This window comes from Paralichthys olivaceus, chromosome 16 (assembly GCF_024713975.1).
Source record: "Paralichthys olivaceus isolate ysfri-2021 chromosome 16, ASM2471397v2, whole genome shotgun sequence".
NCBI classification, from domain to species: Eukaryota; Metazoa; Chordata; class Actinopteri; order Pleuronectiformes; family Paralichthyidae; genus Paralichthys; species Paralichthys olivaceus.
This window is the reverse complement of record NC_091108.1, coordinates 8,205,333-8,231,924: the sequence shown is the minus strand read 5'-3', so window position 1 is coordinate 8,231,924 and position 26,592 is coordinate 8,205,333. Positions and strand designations below refer to the sequence as shown.

At 41.3% G+C, this 26,592-nt stretch overlaps 1 protein-coding gene across 3 annotated transcripts in view; it reads left to right on the top strand.

Annotated features, from left to right (window-relative positions):
- Positions 1 to 26,592, top strand: part of agap3 (ArfGAP with GTPase domain, ankyrin repeat and PH domain 3) — a 112,926-nt gene that overhangs the window by 45,722 nt on the left and 40,612 nt on the right. For all 3 annotated transcript variants that reach the window (XM_069510988.1, XM_069510989.1, XM_069510987.1), the window contains exons 2-9: positions 5,332 to 5,390; positions 8,002 to 8,089; positions 11,850 to 11,935; positions 14,807 to 14,948; positions 15,694 to 15,828; positions 18,813 to 18,940; positions 19,533 to 19,688; positions 24,652 to 24,735. In XM_069510988.1, coding sequence (XP_069367089.1) covers positions 5,332 to 5,390; positions 8,002 to 8,089; positions 11,850 to 11,935; positions 14,807 to 14,948; positions 15,694 to 15,828; positions 18,813 to 18,940; positions 19,533 to 19,688; positions 24,652 to 24,735 — 878 coding nt within the window. The remainder of the gene's footprint in view (positions 1 to 5,331; positions 5,391 to 8,001; positions 8,090 to 11,849; positions 11,936 to 14,806; positions 14,949 to 15,693; positions 15,829 to 18,812; positions 18,941 to 19,532; positions 19,689 to 24,651; positions 24,736 to 26,592) is intronic.

Here is a 26,592-nt window from a genome sequence, read left to right as displayed (position 1 = left end):
AAGGGGTTTGAGGTGTGCAGACTGTGTCCCCACCCCCACCTGTAGATGAACAAAGCAACTCTGTTGTGCCTGTTAATGCATGAGTGATCAGTGAACTGTGTGGTGAGATGGGGGCTCGCTCTGGTGATAGATGAGCTGGAGGAGGGGTCGCTGGTTGGGAGGCATCGGGGGTGAGCAGTGCACTTATCTAGAGGTCAAATGCTGAAAATGGGACTTTAAGGATGGGGATTTAACTCTGTAATAAGTCTGATTGTCGGGGGTCAATGCATTGCCATTATGACAAGTTGAAGACGAGCCATCATATGTGTGATCCATCCTCCTTTATCTTTAATCAGATGGCAACAAAAAAAAAACAGTCCTCTTATGAATCCACATTTAAATTCACTAGATGTGGACCAAATTATACACACTCATAAATATCAGTTCTCTTAACATGATGAAAAAATGTGTCAATACACATGATTAATTCTCTGATGAATTAACAAAAAGTTAGAAAATCACCCCATATCATAAAGTGACATCCGCCCCCTGATCCACATCCGCACCAAAATGTAATGAAGTTCTTCCTTGGGTCACCCCCCCCCCCAGACAAAATGTCATGGAAATCTAGTAGTTCTTGACTAATCCTGTTAACTCACAAACAAGCAGATGAAATCAGTGACACACAGTCTGGACATGAGTGGAGGGAAATCTGAAAATATCCAAATATAATTTGTATTTGAGCATGTGCCACTGAAAGTCTCCTCTCGGGTACATTTAGTTCTACATTTTAGTTGATGAGTAGCATCGTGGTGTTCTCCCATCTAGAACCAGCTTTTAATAACAAGTCTGACAGTTGAATCTGCTGGGAGCTGCAGTTCAGTACGAAAATTGTAGGTGTCTGAATCTGTTGTTGATTGTTTCCTTTAGTTTGTTCTCTTGTCCTGTTTTTTGTCCCTAACCAGATGAGCTAAATCAGACACATTTCTCACTAAGCTCCGCAAATTGAGTCGATCAACCTGAGCATTGTTTTGCAACATGTCTTGAAAACCCCATTTGCAAAGCTCGTGTTAAATTAGAATGGTGTTTGAAGCAGGATGTCCAATTTATTTTCAGGGGAAGTGATCAATGCTCATCTTGCAGACAACACAAGGATTTAAGAGCTTTAAGTAGGGCAGAGCGTCCAGGCCGCATTAGACTGGCACGGCATAAATGTTTTTACCTTGTTCTCTGGTGATTGTTTACCTCACCTACCTCCTTTGATGAAGATAACAGAGTGATGTTTGGGAGCCAGGTGGAATAGACATACAAGCTCTAACTGTGATGTTCACTGTGTATATTAAGCTGCAGAGTTTTTCCTGCTCTAGCTACTTCGCAAAAACTCTAATGTGTGAGAGTTAGCCCATGTGAGAATACAGCTGGACAGCATTGATGATTTTTCTAACACACGACAAACACGAAACTGAAATGACCAAAAAGAACACTAATATTTTGGGTTGAAAAAGAACTAGGAAAGGTCGACGCCACAATTGACTTAAACAAAACATGTGATTTCTGCAGCGGAATTAAAACGTAATTTCCTGCCTCCTACATGTTCTACCCATCCACCCGTCACCTGAATGCTCTGTAGATTTCCCTGTTGTGCACTCTAAGAATCTCCTGCTGTGTTCCACCAAGGACCTGTATTGTTCTGGACCCAATTGTCCGGACATTTTATGGAGTTTATGTCTGAAAATGTCTTTGAGGGTGACACACACAAAGAAGATGCTATGGAACCATTTTGTAAAGACGTGCATGATAAAAGTAGACAGACCTAGGAATGTTGGTTGGTCATGAGGTTGGCAAATCGGGGGAAGTAGAATTACTAATTGCCAGCTAAGATCACGCTCTGTAATTTATGACGGTGGGAACGCATGGTCGGAAAGTCAGTTAGAGCTGGAGTGGAAGTTTTCGACCTCAAACTTGTCCCCTCTCATTCCCAAAACCACTCCAGAGTCACCGCACGTAGGCAACGCATGCATGTGTGTGCATGCACCCGCACTCAAATAACCATGTGTGCATGGGTTTCTGCTCGCATTGCATTTTCATTTCTTGTGAAATGAAATTTGAGGAGGGGGCTTGGGGGGTTGATTGTGCTCCACTACCTTCAGACTGAACGGTCATTTTTATGTGAGTAGACATGAGCAGTGGAGTGAAAAACCTGACAAACAAGTTGGCAGCACAATTTTTCCCCTTGCAGAGACAAAGACACTGGTGTCCTCTGTGAGCGCCGCACATGCTGTGGGCTTTCTGTTTCTATCTGCATTCTGGGACACGGTAATGTGGGGATGCTCATATTTAAAGGATGACGTAACACGGAGCACATGGATTCAATTTGGGCTTTTTTTCCTCTAGCGGGCGACCAAAGTGGTTGTACTGTTGCTTCTAAAGATGGCAGCGAGTCGCGCATGTTTCCAATGTTGAAGGTTTGTCTGACGAAAAATAAAATACACTTTTAATAGTGTGAGAATTGATTTTTGTTAAGTCTTGTGCAATTTTGCGTAAGAGATCCTCATTTCTTTTTATGTCCTTGAAAGCATAAGTGGTGTTGTTATGATCAGCGATGAGGGAATGTGCTGTGCCACACATGCAGTTGCTCGTCAGCAGAGCAAAGATTCAATTCCTGTGGAGGCTTTGATGACACTCGGTTTCCCTACGTGGTTTTCAATGAACTGGTCTTTGATTGAATTTGTCCCCGTTTGAAAGTCTGATTAGGAGAAATGTGAGAAAAACTTGTGATTTATTCTTCTGTTCTGTTTTTATCTGTGTTTGTTTGTCTGGAAGTTGGCAGCTTCACTAAAGGACAGATCACTACTAAAGTTTGAATGAGTCTGTACTGGTCAGGGAAGAACCCTTTACATTTTGGTGCGGACCTAGGATTTTTTAACATTGGGAGATAGGGCGTTTCAGGTTTTTGGATGTTTTAACCAATTTCCCAGGAAGTAATTTATGGATCTACATGAAACAAATCAGGCTTATTTAGGGGACTCATAACTATGAGTGTGTGAAATTTGCTGCCGTTTGTATTTCAGAGGACTTTTGGGCTTTGGTGTAAGTGTGCGCTCTACTGAGGGCTATTCTAGTTGCCTCTGTGTTAATGTTGGGTTACCTCAGCGAACGCTAAATACTGGAACCCTCCAGTGTGTTTTTGTAATTGTTAGTTGTGACTTTTTCATCTTTACCAACCCTCCAATTATGTAACGGAAAAGATTCACTTGCCATAAATGAAAATTGTCATATAATGGTAATAATGGAAGTTTACAAAAGGACAGGAAATCCAAGGAAATTAAACCTTTCATCTGATATCTACTCAGAGAGCCGTGACCTGCATTGTTTCCTGATCTTTAAAACCGAATCAGATGAGCGCCTTCACTCATGTCCTGACATGTCCGAGCTGCACGGAGACGGCTCGACACGAAGCACGTGTTGTTTAAAGGAGACAATACTCTGCCCCACGCTCAAACGGCGGTGGAAGGCCTCTTCTTCTCTTTGGGATTCACTCATCTCCCCTCCCATGACAAGTGAGACGTACAGAGCGGCACACAAAGCTCTTTGTAAATGGAGGTCAGAAAATACGTAAACATTTTAGCGGAGGGGCTTTTTACTCTAATTGTAGTAGGTAATGGAATGTTTGGCTCAGGTCTGTTTAGCTGTGAGTCACAGCCCATGCGCTTTTAGCATAAATCATATAGACAAAACACAAATGTTTCTCACAGTGACCACAGATACTGAACTGTTTACACTATTACTCTATTCATATTGTCATTTTCCTGGGCCCAAAGGAAAACCACTACTGCTGCCACAAACAGGCTTACAGTAATGACGGCCCCCTGTAGGATGGATTTAAACTTTAATTGTTATGGTTTAAACCTGGGGGTGTGTGGGGTGGGGGGGTACCGCACACCTTGTTACCTGGAGACAGGAAGTCTACACCTCTGAATTAGAGATAGCATCTTCTTCTTGGAGGGTTTAGAGCCATGATCCAAAACAGGAAGGTGGCCTTCGTTCTTAATGGTTGTTATGACTCAGAAGCGCGTGCTCCATCTCTGTGGGAAACTGGCAGCAGAGTTTGTATTAATTTTTTTACTTCTGACGGTTTGTGTTGTTCTTTAGAGTGCTCTCTCCCACTGCCCATTTCTAAAGCCTTATAATCAAGTCTCCAAATGTCACTAGCAAGCAGCCTACAAGTTGAATCAGGCCTGTTAATAGGTGTCTATGAAAAGGATTAGCTAAATCCTCCTCAGGGATGGCTCTGTGTTGAAACCTTACATTGAGATTGCCTGCATAGATTGTGCTAACGTTGGTGTTTTGCAAGTTCTTCTTGGCAGTTTTGTGTGTGTTAAGTTGTTAAGTTGTAGAATGGTACTTGGTATAAAGCATGTACATCCAACAGTCCCCTTAAATTCAATCAAGATGCCCCAGATTTCACACTCATAAATATCACAGTGTGATCAGACATGTGATCCGGCTCCACACCAAAATGTTATTGGTTCTCTCCTGACCCATACTGCATCCTTCCACCGAGTTTCGCGGTAATCTGTGCTGCAGTTTTTGAGAAATTCTGCTCACCAACACAAACTAAATGCAGATTGTAACAAACCTGAGCAAATTAGTGAGGGAGATAGAGACTAAATAAAGTGTTTGGTTATCTGCAGTTGACTCAATTAATGATGTCATTGATAAAATGTTATTAATTGTAAAAAAAAAAAATATCTCTAATTGATTGATGATGCTTGAATCGTTTGTCAAAATAGTTGCTTATTAATATCCTGTTGATTTATTAATTGTCTTTTAATTGCACCTCTGATGTATTTTTGTTCACGCTGCTCAAATATTTCATGGCAAAAAAGGACATGAATATAAAAATGGCTTCTCGAGGGAATCAGTTGGCCCTGAGGTTGTGGCAGAAATAAAGGTCAAAGTGCACCAGGTTGAAAAGCAATGTTTTCCAAACCATGTTATCCTCCAACCTCAGTAAGCCTGGAGCAGCATGGCCTTTCAAATATGTCACAATCCATAAAAAACGAGGGGAAATCAGGACATTGTGTTAAAAAAGTATCACAAAAAATGATTCCTCCTGTGGGTGGAAAAGTACTAAATAAGTGACAAGACTGCAGAGTCTTCGTCATATCTGTTTTACAGCTGAACAATCAATCACATAACTTGTTGCACACTCTAATGTGGTGTATAACCTGCAGCTGCAAAGACACTTCGCCAACATCCAGTGGGAAATACTGTTGTACCTGCAGCTGGGGTCAGACGGGAAACTGCTGCTTGAAGTAACTTGATTTCTGTCCTCTTTTCTCTTTTCAGACTCTTTCGTCAACAGTCAGGAGTGGACATTGAGTCGGTCAGTGCCAGAGCTGAAAGTGGTGAGAGAACATTTCTTATTTCTAACTGTCCCTCTGTCGATTCGCCCACTCGCAAGGTTTCATCTCGCTGACGAGAGATTTCAGCGTCAGTCGGTGGGAAAGCACGTTTTCCGTCCACGTTAAACTGGTTCTGCATTTTGCATGAGAGAGAACTGGCCGGACCTTTCCTCCCTGGCTCGTATAGTGGGTGATTTTTAATGAGATGCGTTGGCATGGAGATGCAGGGTGGCTTGCAGCAGGACACGAGATGAGTGACAGTTTTGGGCGAGACTAGTGACACATCCTGGGTCTGATCCCACCAGCCAGTGAAACACACACACATACACACAGAGCCAATGCCAAATGTGCAGCTAACGTCATCACATGGTTTATTGTCTCCCACCCATAAAGACGAGCTGCCTTTAACCCTGCTCTCTATCGTTCTGCCAGTTGAAATGATAATTCCATGTTAGGTGAATTCATTGTTGCAGCACCTTGCAAATGAGAAAACTTCAATGACATAAAAAAAAAAGGGGGGGGGGGGTCACAGCTGTGAGCGCAAAGACAGACTTGCTTCTTTCTTCTTTCTAACACTTGAAATGCTTCAGTTTCCTTTTATATTTCTACAGTGTTAATTGGCAGCTTCCGCACAGGGGCTTGCTAAATGGACCTGGAAAGACTGAATTAAGTGTTGCGATGATTCAACTTTCACAGAGTTGCTGCTCAGCGATAAGGTCCCACTGAACAGAGGCTTTTATTTTTTAAAATAAGATAGCAGAGTCAGTTTCGTCTTTTTCCTGCCATTGAGATAATAGTGATCGCAACTGGGGTCAAATGATTATTTGAAATGATGAGAAATCCTCTCAAACATCTGCTCCAGCTGTGCAGCTACACCCTGCTCTTGTACTTTCACGATGGCAACTTAACTGTGATCAAACCTTTGCGTGATTGTCATCCTTTGAAATCCACACTTACATTCCCACATCAGAGTTGAAAGAGAGTAAAAGCTTTGTGCTGATGAAGCAATTTGATTTCATGAAGCCTATATAGCAGCAGGTTACAAAGCCGAGCAGTAAAAACAGCATGAACACTGGATCTGCTCGACGTTTCAAGTCGATTTTTGTTGACTCATTGCTTTCACGGCACAAAGCCGACAACTTTTGCTAACTTAAAGCTTATGCGTAGTTAATTCTTCTGGGGGAACCTCTCGATACATGCACTTCAATTATGGAGTGGGTCGACTTGGAAGGACCTGAAACAGATCTGTTCTGTGCCTCACACGTCCCTATAATTAGAACCATACCTGACTTTAACACCCACTAATGATCCGAAGAGGAGGAGGGTGATGGTGGGAGGAGAAGGAGAAGGAGAAGGAGGAGGAGGCAAAGGGAGGGGATGAGGCATGTTGCAGCCTTTGTTCTTCCCAGACATGCTGGCATCATCGACCCACCCTCCACCATGCATCACCCTGAAGGCGCTGCAGTAGTTGGGCTCAGTCCGGACACCAGGGAGAGGAAGGAGGGAAGAGGTTGCAACCAAATCAATGTTTTCCACAGGACTTTCCTCATAATGATTCGACCTCACACAGCCTCTGTGAAGGGCAACACCGCCACTTTGATGGTTCTGTTCCTCGACCACAAAACAAAAGTACTTTCCATCACTGCCCACCTTTTTCTAAGCATACAGTACTTTTGATTTGATTTGCAGCAAGTTCTGTTTTTATTTTGAGTAAAAGTTGCATTACTCTAAAAGATAATTACATCCCGAGTAAGGCTGCAATTCTGAGGCAGATACTAATATGGATTATTTGAGGTTTTAAAATTGGGCCATTATTCATTTTGCACATCATACACCACGCTGATGAATAAATAATTATATTAATGGCTTTAAAGTGGGTGCATGTGCACCATACAAAGGTTACCCAAGTACACGGACACAAAAGGTGCGATGTTTTGAGATACCTTAGAAAATAAGAACTGACATAATGTGTTTTCTGTATGCTGCTGACCCTGTATGGAAGTGATGATTGCCATTGTCGTGTTGTAATTAGCAACACTAGAGCCACCCCTCAAAATGAACATCTTTAACACCTTTTTAATGTGGAACTTTAGAGCATGAAAGATTACCACGGTATTTCAGCTAGCTCTTACTAACGCTTCTCTACCGGAAATCATTTCTTCTTTGATGCTCTGAAAGTGATACTTGCCAGAGGCAGTACAGCAAAACTGCTGATATGGAGCAGTGAAGGTGAAGATTTAATATTTGTCACTTTGTCCATTAAACATGATTCTGTTTCTTAGATGCAATTGTTTTAGTGGTTGACCGTTATAAAAAGTCGATAATGGGCTAAAAACTGCGGAACCACTTTTATCATTGATCGTAAATGTCCACTCTTGACATGGGAAGGAGCTTGACAAAAAGAGGTCGGCTTACTTTGTATTTACAAAGTCTTCAGACACAATTCGTGGCCTCGCTCAGTGGAGGAAATTGCTGAGCAGGGCTGAAAGCTTCAGGAACACCTTGTGCTGAGACAGTTTCATTTTTTTTCCAGGTCACCATTATGGTCCTTTATGTCTCCTTACTCTGGTGTGATCACGTCATACTCAGTGTATTTCTGTTCTCCGCTTTGCAGGGCATTGTGGGGAATCTGTCCAGTGGGAAGTCGGCCTTGGTGCACCGGTACCTGACAGGCACATATGTGCAGGAGGAGTCTCCCGAAGGTAAGAGTCTGCTGGAGGTGTGGGTCAGCAGGAGCTGATTAAATTACAAAGTGAAGTGTGGCTCCGTAAACCTTAATGTCACGCTATTTACCTCACAGCTTGTGTGAAATAACATTTTACTGATAAAGGAAGTGAAGTGACGTGAGGCTTGATGATGTCTTCTGATGATGCTTTTCAAAATTCTAATTATACAGAAGCCTGCTGACTGCTAAATTAGCTTTCTTTTGTTTTTCACCAGAATAAAGTCAAGTTGGCACTGACTGCTCCACTGTTCAGATGGATAGCTTTATTAGAACGTGTGTATTAAGATGTTTACACGACGGATGGCACCAGTTTGCCTTTTTCTAATTTGCTTGTAATAAAAATATTGTGTGTTTGATTATATCAAGCTTCCGGATGCCAAGATTTATAATTGGTGCGGCTTGATATTTCTTTTGGTGCCTCCACTATCACTGGTGAGATAATGATGAAGCGTGACTTTTCCAGTAAATTAGGGCCGTGAAGGTTCCGCATGAAGGTAAAACTGAACTCCATCAATTCTCTGAGACTATAGATGAAAGATTTTTATCACAGCTGTAAAGCATTTTCTTCCTGGGTGTCCTGATGGAGAATGAGCCAGTTTAACATGTTTAGAATGTCCCATCTGCAGGAAGAGACCTCCTCCTGGTTGTATTTAACTTGTTAAGATTTGAAAATCTGATATCGTATAATTTATCAGCATGAGAACGCCCCCTTCTGGCCCCCGGAAGGTACGTCCTCCTCTTCGAAAATGCCCAAAGATGTTGGCAAACCCAGACTTAGCTGATGATCTTTGAGGGGTTTGCAGTGTTTCATTTTTTCGAGTAATTATAGCGAGGATGAGACATGAAGTGCATAATTAGTTTCTGGCATTTCACTGCACCAAGGGAGGAAAATGTTCATAGCTTAATTAGTCCTCGAGAAATCAATGGTGGAAATGCTGGAAAAACAGAGCGAGCGTTGTTGCTGTAATCAAGGAACAAACGTGCGCTTTTGCACGGTGGCGTGTTGCTGTGATACAACATACCTGTCTCATGATTAGCAGCTGCTCTTTGCTTTAAATGTGCTTTGACACGTGGCTGCACTTGAGGTTGGGCGTTAGCATTGCAGAAAGCTTCGCCCAGCGGAAGAAGGTTCAACAGCCATGGCTGTGTGTGTGTGTGTGTGTGTGCGTGCGTGCGTGCGTGCGTGCGTGCGTGCGTGCGTGCGTGTTGTTTTTTCGTCAGTGTTTTGTTCCTGGGCTTTTGCTATGATATCTGAAAAAAGGTACTGGGGTGTGTTGCCATGGCAACACCGGATGGAGCTCTGTCAGACTGTGGCTCTGTGTCAAGGTCTAAGCCTCGTCAGAAGCTGTGTGCTCACTGTGTGTTAACCGTGCCTACCAACTTACTGTCTCCGTAGGCACGGTTATTAGTCGCCTTGTTTTAATGTGAGCTTTAACAACATATATAAATTATTCATCATTACTTCTCCCCATGTCGGAGGAAGAGCAGAGCGTGGCAGTGTGCTACATTTTACTCCCAGCGCAGCTTTTCTTTTCAGAAGCATTGTATCAGCTCGGCTCTAAATTAAGACAACAGCATCCTGGGTGATTATGTAACTGAAATATTTGCTTCAGATTCCACGCGTGTTTCCGCCGCAGCCGCACGCCTTCGTTAAACAAACTGGTTTCAGTGAGGCTTCTCCGGCGTGACATGCAGTACGAGCTGCCAGCGTCCACACAAACTGTGTTAAATCTGTTCTCGCCGTGATGAGATCCTCCTCATCTTTTCTCTCCTGTTAAGCAGGATTCAGAGGCGCACAGACACATAGTTTCTCAGTCCTTTGTCTGAATCTCCAAAGCTCTGTGAGTTCAGTGGAAGAGAGAGAGAAAAGAAGCTGGCTGGCTTTTCATGAATTTCTCTCTATCTCACTCTCTCTCTGTTACACAACCAGCATCCACCAGGGCTCGGAGCCTGTGCAAAAGGCTGGGAGAGTCCCCCATTTGCCAAGCAGGTTAAAGTGGAGTTAACAGGGTGGAAGCGTGGCACAAGTGATATGTATTTGCTTGTTCAGTTAGGAAATCTTTCTGCTTATTAAAAATGAGGGACTGGCTACTGTATTTTCCCTTTATCTCTCCTATGATGTGAGCAAATATATCTGCTTATGAAACCCTTGGAAACATGTAGCAGGTGTAATTTCCTGTTGCCTTTTATACATGTCCTAATTTTTTAATCATATTTCCCATTCATGATGCACAGTTACCAATGCTTTCTAATTTAAATGTTCTTAATCCCCAGAGGATCGAAAACTACTCCGATTATATGCAAAATCTGATTTATTGCGTGGTTCTCCCATTGGTCTGCTGTTTATCTGCAGCCAGCGTTACTAGGGGCAAGGAATATGCATTAAAGGAAATGCAGAATGGATAACACTCAGTTGCCGCCAAGTGTCAGCTCCTCACTACTACCCTGTGGACATGGTTTGACATGAGGCACACCAGCTCAGAAGTTTTCTGATTTTGTCTCCCATTGATTCCCTCCCTCTCTTTTTAATCCCAGCGTTACTTTTATTCCAATATTCTTATCATTTCATAAGTGTAATGACTTCTGTTGATAAAATCTTCCAGCTCACTCAGTGAAGTGATGGAGACAGCGTATATGCAGCCTGATCGTGTTTGTAAAGTGAGAGCTGGGTCTTTCCAGGACTCGCGGCGGTGGCGCTGAACTCGTTCGCTCAGCAGCTGTGCATTAGACATGCTAAACGGGGATTTCTCGTCCGTATAATTGGCTCCAGAGAGACCTGGCTTCCCGTCGGTATATGATCATAACGGCAACACTTTGAGGAAAATCAAGAAGCTGCAGTTTAACTCACTTCACCAAACTTTTTCTTAGACATGTCGAGCTGTGTTTTGATGTTGAAATTTGGTTTATTTTATGATTTAAAAATAAAATATGTTACAATTTTCCATTAAGTGACGAGAAATGACTAGACCTATGTTATATATGGGTTGATAGGTGTACTTAAATTAGCCTAAATGTTTTCAACAATGCTAGAAATCAAAACAAGAAATCCCTGAATATATTTAAGGGAACGGGATGTGTCACGTTGGTCGCCTTTTAATTGTGTCACATATACGTTACCTGGGGCTTTGCTCGTCTCTGTTACTGACTAACTTACAGGGAAACCGACATATGACGAAGGAAAAACACTCCACTAGTCAGTTAGCTAACCAATGTTTGAATTGGTCACTAGTAATGAATGACGATTATTCATTGCTGTTTGGCCCCTTTCCTGTCAGTAGTCATTCAAATAGTCACTTACCAAGAAATGAATAAAAAAGACAATTTGTTTAGAATCTTTATTTCTAAGCTGGCTGGTGCTTGAACACGGAAACAGGTTCAGCTCAAAGCTACAGAGCTAACAATAAACAAGGAATGACATAAATGTTGACCTTACTGAATCAGGAATTGTGCACGGATGTTAAACATATAATTGGCTCCTCTGTGTAAATTGTGGCTCCTTCATGCCCCCTGATTAAGAAATATCCTAGATCTGCCACTAACGTAAATAAAACATTATATATCGGTGAGTCTCAACAGATTTTCATCTGCGATGGTGGTGAAGACCAAAACGTCTTCCAACTCGGTCTCTTGTTGTTTTGATCAAGAGACCCCCAGTGGCCAAAGTTACGTACTGGGCCATACACAACATGTAATTAGAATTGACTCTTGAAATAAATATCTCTTCTTGTCTTCATCAGGTGGACGGTTCAAGAAAGAAATCGTCGTGGATGGACAGAGCTATCTCCTTCTGATCAGAGATGAAGGAGGCCCTCCAGAGCTGCAGGTATGACTGTTGTTCCTGCAAACTGTGATGCAGATGGGACCTGTTCAGAGACACAGCGTCACTTCACTGCAGGACTGTCTGGAGCAATGTGACGCTGCTCTGTGGTCGTTCTTCCTAAAGCACTTAAAGGGCAGCAACAGATCAATGAGCAATCTGAGCCCTTTTTTGTTTGTGTGCGTGATCAAAGGGACCAAGCAGCAGATAATGGTCCCATTACTATGTGAAATATGAAGAGTGGGATGTTATTGATAATGCGATCAGTCGGTCTGTGCTTCTTCAATTGGATGATGAATGATAAATGGAGGAATTCCTTCCCACTAATCCAGTCCTGATTAATGACAGAGCAGCCGTCAGATACACTCAGTTATTCTTGATCCATGTTTATTCCAGAGAGGGTTGGGTCTTACCTCCCACACACTGATGATCCAGGGCTTAAATCAATTTAACAATGGGTCTCCAAGCTTTCTGAATATAGACGGAGAAAGATTCATTCTCACTTTCACCCGTGCACGATTGTGTTTTGACATTGATATAAACAACTTATGTGTGGTGTAGTAACCACTAGATAATGCTGTCAAATAAAAGCAATGTGTTATTATCTGAAATGCGGTAGAGTAGGATAGAAAGTAGCATAAAATGGAAATACTCGAGTGAAATTAGTTAGAGCTGCTGAAATACATTTTTATTAAAAGCAGTGTAAACAACTTCTGTGTCAAATGTGATCTGACAACTCACACAGATGTAACTCTGAGTTCCACTGTTCCTCTCAGTGTTGTGGCGTTTTGTAGTTTGTTTTGATACTGTCCATTCATTTACAGGGTGGATTCTCGTAGTATGCAGTGGAGGCAGCTACTGAAATCCCTGTATGTTACCTGCCCGGCACCGTTAGCACCTAGCTGGTGAAAATATTGGTAATGGTAGAGACCAAAATAAAGTTAATGAAGTGGGAATAAAGTTTTTACCAGTAGTTTGAAACAGGACCCCAAATAAACGCTTATGTTTCTATTTATCTACTAAACGTGAAAATAGGCGACTGTTTATCGTCAACCAAAAAGGATCACATTTCGCTGGGATGTAAATTAGAGCTGATGATGAAATTGGCCAATTTGAGCCTTTCACAGACTTTTCAGTCACATTGTTTATGTGAGTCGGTGTGAAAACATTTGTTTTACACAATAACAGATGCATAAAAGAAAAGCATTTGGGTAAAAACAATATTTTATATTAAAATTTCTTTATTATTATTTATTATTCATAAAGATTTGAAATGAATATATATTTCTTACTCCCAATGTTGGTATTGGTATGAACGCCCAAAGATCTATATTGGTTGAGCTCTTGTGTAAATATATATTGTTCCTTCTAAGTAGCCAAAAGACTATAAAATGTTGATACAGATTCAAGCACCAGACTTAAGTTAATTAATGTAGTTATTTCCCACCACTGGAAAACAACTGTCTTGGGAGTCTTTTAGCTTTTCCCTTTTTTTTATTAGCAAAACTAATGTTCAACACTTAATTTACTTTGCTAACAAGCAAATATGTGTGGTATATGTGGCAAAGCCTGACTGTTAGGGCTTATTGAGTTTTGTATTTGATTTTGGAGTTTCAGTTCTTAATTATGAGCCATTTGTCACCGCTGTTTAAAGCTGCACCTACAGTCCATAGATTAGATAAGAATCTAATAAGCCGCGAGCCCCAGAGAGAACACAAGCCGACCTGCTGGAGGCTTCATTCATAAGATTCAGTGTCTCCTGTCACATGTGATCTGGGTGTGAATTCATCATTCTGTGTCTACGAGCAGCCGCAGCCACAGGTACCAGAGCTCACATTTACACTTGCATCATCTCGCCCTGTTAGATCGGGGAATAGAAGTGAGTTCAGCTCAGTTGTCAGCTGCCTGTATAATTAGTGGCATAATTAAAGGCCTCTGTTATGTTCCCACTCACAGGGAGGCTGAGCTGAGTTGTGGCTTGGAGGCTCGATCCCCCCCCCGCCCCACATTCATTCCCTATGGGGCTCTGGGTGGACGTGAATGCTGAATGAAGAAGTGGGGGAACACAAGGGGGATAGTTATCACTTGATTGTCACCGTTAGGGCTACTCTGTGCTTGGCTCCGTCTGAGAATAGATGGTGATTAGGATTGATTTCCTCTGCCGGGGGGGGGCAATTTGCCGCAATTTGATCGTAAAATATGTGGAGATTATGAATGTATGCGATGCAGCAGATACAATGATTCCAAGATTATAATAGCGGAGGGGATACATAAAACAGAAAAGGCTTCAGTGGCAGTGTCCACCTGGTGATGGTGGCCTGCCAGTGTTCAACCTGCTGCTACACTGCCCCCTTCTGTCTGTATGTGTAAACTTCCATTAAAAGAAAAGCTAGCAACACATGAAATCAACTCACCTCAGATTTATTTATATTCATATACATGTTTGATGTTTCAGCCCATCGTCCTTGAAAAATCAATAAATTACTCAAAACACAGAATATAGTTTCCCACACAATCCTTCAATTTCTTGTTTAAAAAAAATTCATAATTATATGAACGTTAACATATTTTTCATTTCAAAACTTTAACTACTACACATTGTAATTTTCCCTTTTCACTTATAACTCTATATATTGTCATTACACTGATACTGGAAGTGTCAGTTTACGCATTAAAACAGTTCAAGCTGCCTGTTGGTTCACTGGCTCCAAACTAGTTGTGACGTCACACAATCATTACTGTTACTGACACGAACCACATTTCAGAGCGGCGTGGTGGCTCTAAAACAAATCGCTAATTTGTGTGAATGTTCTCGTGCTGTAATGAGGTTTTATTTTTCACGGTGCTTCACCGTCACCTCCTCTGCTTTGTCCTCAGTTTGCTGCCTGGGTGGATGCGGTGGTTTTCGTCTTTAGCCTGGAGGATGAGATCAGCTTCCAGACGGTCTACAATTACTTTCTGCGCCTCTCCAGCTACAGGAACACAGCTGAGGTCCCCATGGTCCTCGTTGGAACACAAGGTGTCTGCCCTACATCTGATACACACTTCTCTTTGTCAAGATATTGCTTCCTCTGATATTGAGCAATACTTTCTTTGTACAGGAAGTAGTCTATGTTCTTACACTGTCTTTACACTAAGTCCTCATTATATTCTGAAAATGATTTACAAATGATTTTATCCCAACACTCATCATCAATACACACAACTTTTCACATTTAAAGGTTTTCACATTGAACCTGCACAACAGGAAGTTTTCATCATAATCACACTTCTTCAGCAAGCTTAAGACATTTTGATATTTTGTGATAAATGTCAAAATTGGTGAAATTACTTAATTTAGTGTATCAGTACTTATTTAAACATGTTCATCATATTTTTAATACTACAGCAATAATACTTCAATATAATCTTATGATTGACCTCAGTGATATGACATTTTCACACCATTTTACTGCTATTACTTGAATTTCCTTATTGTTGTGAAATGCCACAATGATTGATCCTGCTGATGTGTGTTCGAGCCTGATTGTCAGGATATAATTTCAGTCAAAGCTCTGTAGTGCAGAGTCACACCACATGTATCTGAAAACACTCCTGAACAATAATTGGGGCCCAAGGATTAAATGAGCTTCAGAGTGAGAGCCACAGGATCAGACAGACGACCTTACACCTCATTGATGCTAACAGAAATATAGAATATCTCCAGCCTTGTCCATCATATTAAAGGTTTGAGTAATATTTATTTTCTTATCCTCTTCTCTCAGATGCAATCAGTGCCGCCAACCCCAGAGTGATCGATGACTCGAGGGCCAGGAAGTTGTCAAATGACCTGAAGCGCTGCACGTACTACGAGACCTGCTCCACCTACGGCCTGAACGTGGAGAGAGTCTTCCAGGACGGTGAGAGGGGGCGTTTGATGGGGACGACATGTGGTAGATGGGAAATTAACAAGGTTGAGCTTCAACGTGATACTGGCACATGAGACGCTATTTGATGAGTTGGCTGCCCTCGACTTTTATTTCCCTTTGATGAGCATTGTTTTCACTAGAGCTGAAACAATTAGTCAATTCATAAAATATGAATCTAATTTGATAATTGATTAACTGTTAAGACAGTTTTTCGTAAACAATTGTGCCAAAGATGTGTCGGTTTAAACCTCGCAGATGTAGATATGATACTCTAATAGAGCACATACCTCCCCCTGAGCAAACAGTCAATTTCAATCACGTTGCACCAGATTTCACACACATTGATCAGTCCCTTAAATATGACAGATTTATTTTAAATTAAGCTCAATGAATTTTGTGACAGTCCTAGTTTATTACCTTATTTAAAGCCAGTTGAACTGAAAGCTGTGTTTATTTAACTGATCACTATCATACAATATTTAAATCAATCTTATTTCAGAAGGATTGATAGATTGTAGGTTGATTTCTTGACAAAGCCACAGCTTGTGATGTGGATGTAAACACAACTCGGATACAGGATTTGTGGTCAATTCTAGATAGGTGAGTTAAAAACTCTCAGCCAATCAATCACTTCTCCACTTTGACAAAATACTAGATCAATAGAATCTCAAATTAACATTTCTGTTACAATCTTCTGCGTCAGTCTGTTAAACATGAGTAGAGCAGGTTTTACAATTCACTGCTGTTGATTTTTATTCCCCTTCATGTTGGTCTAAAGTATTTTGAGTTTTGTGAGTCACGCATCTTTGACTCACATGAAGGTTGATTCACATACCTTACCTCCCTGTGTGCTGCATGCTCAGCAGCTGTGATTGGCAACGTACTTTTATGAACAGTAGAGGAAACATTAAAAGGCTCACTTCAATTAATTCTGCTGCTGCCGTCTTAAATCCAATCCAATACAATCGTCAAACACTAGAACAAGTAATTATTGAAGCTAAACCCATGATGAAGGTTTGCATACAAATGAGCCGCTCCAAGCGAGAGACTGGGTAATATGCATTTGCGTATAAATGGTGATATACACTTTTAATGTCTCTTAAAAGAATCTGAAAACTTCCTTAGTTTTTCCCCTGAATCCATAATTGAAGTCATGAAAGTGTCATTTTGAAACTCGGCTCCTTTAACTGTGGCTCTTCATCCCCTGAAGGCTGCAGCTCCTGTGAGAGCCCGTCATCCCACCACAAAACATCTGAATATGCAACACAATGTTCACTTTGCATTTCATTGACTGTCGGTGCAGAGGCCTGTTGTCCTCCCGCCCTCTCTGCCTTAATTGCTTCCTGAAGCCCAATTTGAAAGGATTAGAAGAGATGGATTGTTGGCTGTCTGCTGGAGAAGTTGTTCGGAATCGTGCGCCGTTTTTTCCGTATTTTTCTGCCGCGCTGCAGCAGGCAGCCGGGCATCATGGTCCCAGCTGCTGGCACAACTTCGAATCATCTCTCTTTCCCCTCAGTGCTAATTCACGTCACGCACCCACGAACACTGCCTCCCTCTCTCGCCACTCCACCCAGTCCCTCTCTCGAGTGTGCAAAGAATTAAATGACGGATTGTACTGCCTGCAAATCGGCAAATCAGGTTGTTCGGATGGTAACAATAGTCTCATTTGGTTAACATCACACCGCAGAGCTGAGTGAAAGACAAAAAAAATGGTGTGATTACTCTTCTTGGAAATAGAGGTACCTTTTCTCCTCCCCCCGGAGATATGAATAAGCCATTTAGCAGTGTGCTGCTCGCTACCTGACTGGAAAACAAATGGCCCGAGGTGGTTCGGATAATGTGCTCATATGCTTCTCCGTCTGACTGGAATTAGCTGTGCTTACTTTGCTGTGCTTTATTGGATTAATATGGTTCATGATAGCGTTCTGTCTGGGGAAAATGGAAAATAGTTTTCATTTGGATTTCAGCCCAGTGTGGACACGACTGACATTTCCAAACACTGTGTAAAATCTGCAAACACACAGTAGTTTACCCACAGGTACAGCTGCTGTTTACAACATCCTGTGTGTGTGTGTGTGTGTGTGTGTGTGTGTGTGTGTGTGTGTGTGCTTAGAAAACTAAGCAGGGTGAAAATCTATAATATCATAATGTCACGAGGAGAAAAATGCCATCGCTGCAATTCAGCATTTAAGCTAAAAACCAGGCAGATGTGTCCATAGACAAAATGTACTGATTATCAATATTATCTTCTTACCAAATAAGACTCAGCAGATTGGTCCTTTAATGCTGGTATCTGTAAGAGATTACATGCTTTTAATAGAAGAGCTTGATCAATGCCAATATATCAGCTGATTCCAAAGATGTCATCATCAAATGTTTATGACAAACTTTTTTTTATTGATTCTCAATATTTTACAGATTGACCTAAAACTTTATTAGAGATAACGAAAAACACAAATACAACCAAATACTGCATATAGTACTTAGTTCCATCCATTATCTTTACCACTTATCGTTTTGAGGGTTAAGATCATGCATATGGTCAATTTAGAGTCTCCAATTAACCTAACCACTGTCTGTCTTTGGACTGTGGGAGGAAGCTGAAGTAACTGCACCCACGCAAGCACGAGGAGAACACGCAGACTCAGTGCAGGAAAGTGAGGAGACATCACTGTGCCGCCCATATGTGGAACTTGAATTAAAAAACAAGAAAATACATATAGAACTACATCTGTTCTGCATTAATTATTCTGTAAGATGAATGTTTTCATATAGGTTAATAAATATGATACACTCCAATAGTCTGACTTTTAAATAACAAGCTGGCAGAAGTCAGTCAGTATGTATTCTGTGCTGAAATGTGTGAATCGTTCTGGTTTCGGTTGTTTCATTGGTTTCTCATTATAAAAAAGTGTTATTATTTGATCAAATGAGAAGTTGAAAGCATCATGTGTCTTTGCCACTCTCTCCTTCAGTTGCCCAGAAGGTTGTGGCCATGAGGAAAAAGCAGCAGCTCTCTATTGGTCCATGCAAATCTCTCCCTAACTCTCCCAGCCACTCATCAGTCCCTGCTGCATCCATCCCCTCTGTTCACATTAACCAGGTGAGATGGAAATATTCATAGACAGCACTGTGCTTCAATATAAGTTTAATCCAAACAACCGCACGCTCGGTTGATGTAGATGTTTTTATCATGTGTGTCCATTAAAGGTTCAGTGTGTAGAATCTAGTGACATCTAGTGGTGTGGTTGCATGTTGCAGCTGAATACCCCTCACCTCACCCTCCCCTCTCAAACATGAAAGAGAACCTGTGGCAGCCTTCAGTTGTCATAAAAACTCAAAAGGTGTTTTAGTTTGAGGACCCTCTGCAACATAAATATAAAGTATTCAAATATAAAAGGAACATTTTAGGGTAAAGAAAACAACAATTCTTACAATTTAGATAAAACACTAGTGAAACCTCTCTATGATTATTTTACATTTCATTTCTGCCAGTAGATCCTTTTACCTAAATCTTACTTACTGGACCTTTAAAGATATTGTCCACAATAAATCTGTCCTTAACTGACCTGCTTGTTTGTTTTTATTAACTCTCCATTTCTGATTTTCAATCTCTCTTTCTCACTCTCTCCCTCCCTCCCTCGTTCTCTCCTTCTGCTCTCTGTCGGTTCCTCTTAATCTCCCTCTCTCCCCAGGCGGCCAATGGTGGGGGTGCATTCAGTGACTACTCCTCCTCTGTTCCCTCCACCCCCAGCATAAGTCAGCGGGAGATGCGCATTGAGACCATAGCTGCCTCCAACACGCCCACACCCATCCGCAAGCAGTCGAAGCGCCGCTCCAACATTTTCACAGTAAGTATGCGACAGCTGATGCAAAGCAACACCCACTCTCACTACTAGGAGGCATGTTGCCAAGCACACTTTGTCCACCAGAGGGAGACAGGTAGCTCGAAATGCACCCAAGCCACCTCTCCTGCCTCCGAAGGAGGTAATGGAAGCGTCTCGTTCACACAGCACAATGGGCAAAGGAGAAAAAAATACAAAATAGAAATTATATTCTCTCCCCAAAATGTTCCTAAAAAAGATCAAAGGAATATCAAAGAAAGCACTGTGGAAAAAAAAAACATCAACTCTTTTCATGTCCTTTTTCTTTTCTAATTGGATGTAGTAAGTGCACATGGGCTAAGTTTCTCATCTCACCCAAAACAAACTGGGCACTCTGCACCGTCTCAATCCCTCAACCCCTCTTATTTTTACTAGACTCTTACTTTGCATTTACTTCCCTTATGGGGAGCAACAAACTGCAAACTTCTCTGCTGACCAAACTAAAGTCAAAAAATCTGAGCCAGCCTATATGGCCCATTTACATGCTGCTAATAATGCATGCTAGCACCTTCTGACATAGAATCGCCCACTCACCATCTCGCTGAGTCTAGATAACTCCCCCGATCCTCACCCCACTCACTTCTATCTCTGCGAGATTCACTACCACACCAGTGTCCCGCCCCCCCGTGTCTGCCTGCTCTACATCCCATGTCGTATTCTCCCTCTGCTCTAACCAAAAGCATATGTGCGCACTAACCACTCCTAATTTCCTTAGCTGTCCCAAGCTTGTCTTTTACTTGTAGCGACTGCCCTCTTCTTCTCCTACCCAGTGTGCATCCCTCTCTCCTCCTCTCTCCTACACCAGCCTCTTTCTCTGCTGCTAAAACTTTCCCTTCAATCTCACGCAGCCGGACCTCTGCCTCTTCAAGCTTAGAGAGGTCCGTAGAAATCCTACCATAACATGGCAAATCCTCAAATCTATTAAATAACTGTGTGAAAAGCTTGTTTGAAAAACTCCCAAATGCATTTTCAAACCCCAAGTGACTGTAAGACCGACTCTTGTTTTCCAAAAGTTAATTTGTCCCCATTTTTATCATATTTTTGAGTTTTTCATCAGAACTTTTTTTCCTCTATGAGATGGAGATCAGGCTACATGAGATTCCATCTTTCCTAACTCCTCAATGATAAATAGACCCTCTCCCATCCTCTAAAACACACCTGTCTCTTTCACCTGTCTCCTCCTCACCTATTTCCTGTTGTAATCTCACCCCATCTCCTGCCTCCTTCTCTCCCCCATCTCTTTCAAACTAACTCCCTTCTCTAACCTCCCAATCATTTCCCCTCCCTCCTCTGTCTCCCACTGCCTTCACCCCGTCACCCCAGCTGCTGTGGGAGCCACATGCTCTGTGGTTTCTGAGCAGTACAGGCTGTGTGCTACTTCCCCTTGTTGTCTCCCTTCCCCCCTGCTAGGTAGTGACTAACCATGTCCACCAGAGAAATGAGCCTCTCCCCGTCCGCATCATGGAGATGCCGAAGCACGCCACCTACCCGGTGTGGGTGCCGGAGTGGCAGGCCGAGCGGGAGTTTCAGCTCATGACCTTCTGAGGAGCGGCGAATCGAGGGTGGGAGGAGGAGGAGGAGGAGGAGGGAGGGTGGGTGAGGGAGGAGAGGAGGAGGAAGCAGAGGAAGGAGGCGGGGGAGGAAAAGTGAACAGGGCGATGTCGACATTTCTCCAGTGACACTTGAAGAGTGCGGTGGGCTGAGGAGAGAGGAAGACTCACAATGCCGACCCTTTTTTTTGCCGTTTTACCAAACAACAGAAAGAGAAAAGATTTCAGCAACACAAGATTGTCGAGGATTTCCCTGTCATAGCTTTGTCCATTCTGAAAATAAATCCAACCTCTGTGTCACAAAATATAAGTCCTGCGAGTCACCGAAAAAACCGCAGGCTGACATCCATTTTTTCTAGCCACACTCTTGTAAGTACATCACTCTCTGTTGATTTTTGGAGAGGAGTTCACAATGAAAGAAAATATGCCTTAATGTCATCAGAAGATGAGCTCTGTCGGATCAGTAACAGACTCAAGTCATTATTCTCAAGAAACTTTGTTGAAGGAGAAAACTGCTACAAGACGTCCAAATGTAATCAGACTCAAAAGTCAAATTTGTCACTTTCACGGCGCTGGCATTGGGACTCTTGAAGTTATAAAATCCTTTGCAGTTATTTCGTGAAACACTTTCTGCGTCTGATTTTCGGCCTGAATATAATCTGATGAAAAAAGCCTCAGACACACTTTAATGAAAAAGCCCCTTGAAAATATCTGAATCATTTCTGAAGGTAAAATATTTTGGCTGTTTTTTAAGTATTAAGACTCAAAGCTTTACTACGGAAGATTTTCTCACTCTGTCTCTCACCACTCTCACAAATCAATCTCACCCCAACCAGTCATTTCAAGCCAGTTTTTTACCATGTCTGTCCTAGGCCACTAGGTGTCAGCACAGTACGCATTATTCTTTCCTAGTGCTTCCATGGTCAAAAACTCTTAAATCTGTTTTGCAAACTTGTCTGTGGTCTCCTGACGTCTTCAGGCTGTCCGTCCCTTTTTGTGTTGAAGAGCACACTGTTGAGGAATTTAGAGAAAATACTCCAACGTTTTTTATACTTAAATCCATCCCACTCGTTCATTTATAGTCATTTATTAATGTCCGCCATTCCGTGTTTCCCCCATTTCATATTTCGAGTTCCTTTACTTGTAACTGGATCTCAAAAATGAAAAAAAAACAACAACAAAAAATAACCATTTGACACTGTTTTTCAATATTTGCAGATTTGTGCTTCTGTTTCCAACCTTTCTTCAACAAAAAGGGCTTTCCAACTCCTTCCGAATTAGAAGAGCATGATGGTTTAAAAACAAAAGAGTCCCCCTGCTTTGCCAATCCTGATAGAGAGGAGATTATTGATTGAGGACTTAGAGCTTGTCACTGCTTTACCCTCGCTGCTGTCTTGCACTTAGGGTAATGCATAGAGCTCGCACTATATGGAATCCATAGGCTTAAGTCGGGAGTGTTTGAGCGCACTCAACGTAGACTGTCGAATATCACCACGCGAGACAGACTGTAGGGACTCTTCTGGAAATGCCCCGTCCACCCCTTGCCCCCCCGTCCACCTCTTGCCCCCCCCTGACCCCAACTGTCATTCAGACATCCCATATGAAAAAAAAAAAACCCACGCTGTACACTCAAGTCACTCTTGGAACTGTTATCCAGCCAAAAGGACACAACCGTTCCTTACATGACATCACACTGCCTTTTGCCATAAATGAGGACTCAAGGACTAGAGGTGCCAAGTTGTTTTGTTATTTTTATTCTTCCTTCTAGATTTTCCAACGTTAATTTGGTCTGTTTTTGTTTTGTTTTGAGTCATTCTTACTTTCCAGAGAGTATTGAAGTATTGAATGAAAAAAGAAAATGTGGTATAAATGTGTTTATCATAGAGGTATTTTAGATTAGAGTAACTTGGGGTTATTTTATGAAGGCCTTCATAAAAACATAGTGTGTCAGGGTGTTACAGAGATATTATATTGAAAGTTGCCAACAAATGAAACCTGGGTTGCACCGACTTGTATGAATGTAGTTAACCGTTAACGTTTGTTTTCCTCTTTTATTTATTTCAACTTATTTATTTTTTGCACATTCTCTTGTTTTCATTTCATTTGTTTATTTGGGTTTGATTTAGGTTTGGTACAGAGATTATGAAATCTTGCATAATCTCTTTTTTCTATCATGAACGGATTGACAAAACTATAGACTGCTGTATATCTTGTATTGTATTTTATTTACAATGGTACTCTATAAAAAGTACATACATATAAGGAATATATGAAATAATGCCTTTATTGTCCATCCTATATTTTGTGGGAACTGCAATGTTTGGGTCAATCTGTTGAATATTTTGAAGTGAATTTGTGACTTGCTTTGTATGGTGTCTGTATAGAAGCTAAACAAGTCATCATTAAAAAAAAAATAAAATGTTGGAAAAAAAATATCAACACCAGAGTTGGTTTACTTGAACTCAGACTCTACCTCTTCTCCATTGGTGACTGGACATCTCTCATGTTCTGAGTGAGACCATACACACTCATGTCTGTCCCTGCCTGTACCTCATCTCCTTATTTGTGTCGGGGTGGGAAGGTTTACATGATTTTTTATTCATGCAATTTGAATAATTAACTGTCTAACCACTTTGTTTTTCCTGCAGAGAAACTTAACATGTTTAATTTTTTGCATTTCTGTGAAGTTCAAATGGTTTTTGTATTTGCAAATGAACTTTATGTCCGAGCAGGTTTTGCAGGTCAGAGGACGCTACGTGCACTCAAGCTTGAAATAACCATTTTCCCCTTTTCTCCCTTTAACCTGTTATGACTTGTAACTTATGCAACTTACTTGTGCTGCAAAAGCCCTTTATCAGTGCATCTGCACTGAAGCTGCTCTGGGTGTAGCAGCATATAGATCTGCATGGGTCCACTAAGGGCCCGCTCTGGGTCTCAAACAGAGCTGGACGGATCCCCTTCCTACAAAGGGTTTCAGGGCTGAGTCATGACTCAATGTGTGGTCGTCCTCCTCTGTGTTGAGATGTGTCTAGTGTGGTCTTGGTTTGGTCTCTTTTTTAAGTTCCTCTTTTTTGAACTTGCACGTCGATGTTACTGCTGTTTGTTCCGCTGGTCTGCTTGTCTGTTCATTTCGAGCTTCTTTTTGAGACTTTTTATTTTGCAAACGTCGAGTTTCTCCACAAATACTGCAAACGCTCCAAGTGAAAAAAAAACAAACAAACAACCTCTCCTCACCTCACTCCTCTGACCCCCAGTCTCTCTCTCCCTCACACACATGCACACCCCAACACTCCCCTCCGCTCACTCCCCCAAACTCCCACTCTGCCTCGTCTTCTGTGTGTCGCTTCAGTTGCTGACTTGACTTTCTTGTTTTCTTGCAGTCACGGAAAGCCAGTGAACAAGCAAAGAGCGTTGACAGTAAAACAGACAGCATAGGCAGTGGAAGGGCCATACCTATCAAACAGGTGAGCAGATCTTTGTTTTCTCACATTTCCCCTCTTTTCCCTCGGTAAGTAAAATCCCTCATTGTATCACTCAATGTTGTTATTTGTCTTCCGCTGATCTCCAGTGCTGTTAAGATTTAATCAGTGTAAAGACCATAGAATTAATCAGTGTTGGTGGACGGTTTAAGTATGTCTTGCTGTGAACACTAGATGGCGCTATAATACAAGATAACAAAGTACTTGGATGTCAGTACAAGCAGAGAGAAGGAGGCCGGAGCTGTTAACAGACATTATATCGTTATTAACAAAGATATTTACCTGTTTGTGTAGATTATTCTGCTCAAAATAATAATATTCAGGTTTAATGTTTTAAAGGAAAATTCGTTCATTCAGTTCCAGGTACATTTATTTGTGTAATTGAATAAACACTGATAATTAAAAAAATATTAACATGTTTCCCAAATGATAATAACTGATAATATAGGCTTATTTTGATTAGGTGTGTACACACTAATATTGTGAATAAACCGTCATATAAACCACGTTAGAATCAGTTATTATCTAGTTTTATTTCTTGTATTTAAACTCATCAGTTAAATGATTCCATTTCTGTGATCAATTTCTATAATAATATTCAATCTTAAATCCTGCGTTGTACTTTTTAATATAAAAGCATTTGGTCTAAGCTGGAATATTATTGTTATTATTATTGCTCATAATTGCGTGTGGGTAATGTTGCCTCATAAAAGTTTGTTCATGCTCATCCATACAATCAACGTAGATAACCATTAATTTGATGAAAATTTCATCAGATATCTCAAGAGACGTAATTCTCCAACAATTTTCTGAGGTGATTTCATATTCTGTTATTTAGTATTATATAATCAGTCAGAGATTTTCTGCTATTTTTCTCCTTTCATTGTGATTTCCTTTATTTTCTATACTATCATTGTGTTATTTCTTTTCATATATTCCTGCACAGTAGCAGTAAGGATCGCTCCTAAATGTCCCGACTGTAACCAAAGGAAGTAATTGACACATTGATTAGTAATCACTCGTGATTACATGAGGGCTTTCGAACACGGGTCAGCATCCTCACATTATCCTCTTTACCTGCAAATGACACAAGATGAGACGTTGAGCCAGACCTTCTCGTTGCGTTTGGTAGAAAATTGCAGAGGCTTTGGTCCATCTGGAATAATGGCAGGGTGACACTTACAAGCCCCTTCGCTCAATCACAGAATAACGCTGTGGGGAAACCACAGTTTAACAGATACTGTATCTATCAGTCGATCCGTCTGAGAGCAATAGACGCTCATGTAACAGATAAAACATTTCATGATATGGATTTTTTATTGTGTTGCATCTCTTTTATAACAAGTTTTATTTTACATTTTACATGTGAGAAATTACTATTAAAACCAATACAGGGTTTCCACAGGATCTTAAAAAGTCTAAAATTCAGTCATCGTAATCTAAGGCCTTAGTATTTAAAACTTTTACACACTAGTTCTTGAATACATCAAGTCTCAATCATGTAAATATTTATTTAATGATACTTCCATCATCCTTTAAAATAATTTTTTTAAGAGAAATGTTTTGGCAGCATGCGTAGTTCACAATGTCTCAGTGTGTTGTAGCACTTTCTCAGTTATACAGATAAAACACAAAACGATAAAACTACAAACAAAACCAAAAACACCCTGAGAATTTATCTCAGTACAATCAGCTTGTCTGTGTGTGTATCTGAGATAATGTCGCGTTTCCAGGGTTATTCTCGATTACGATACTTCACTTCATCTTCAATTATGAAAGTAATTGTGGGACTCTGATGTTCATTCACATCACATCGGTCGTACTTGACATTGGTCTTAAATT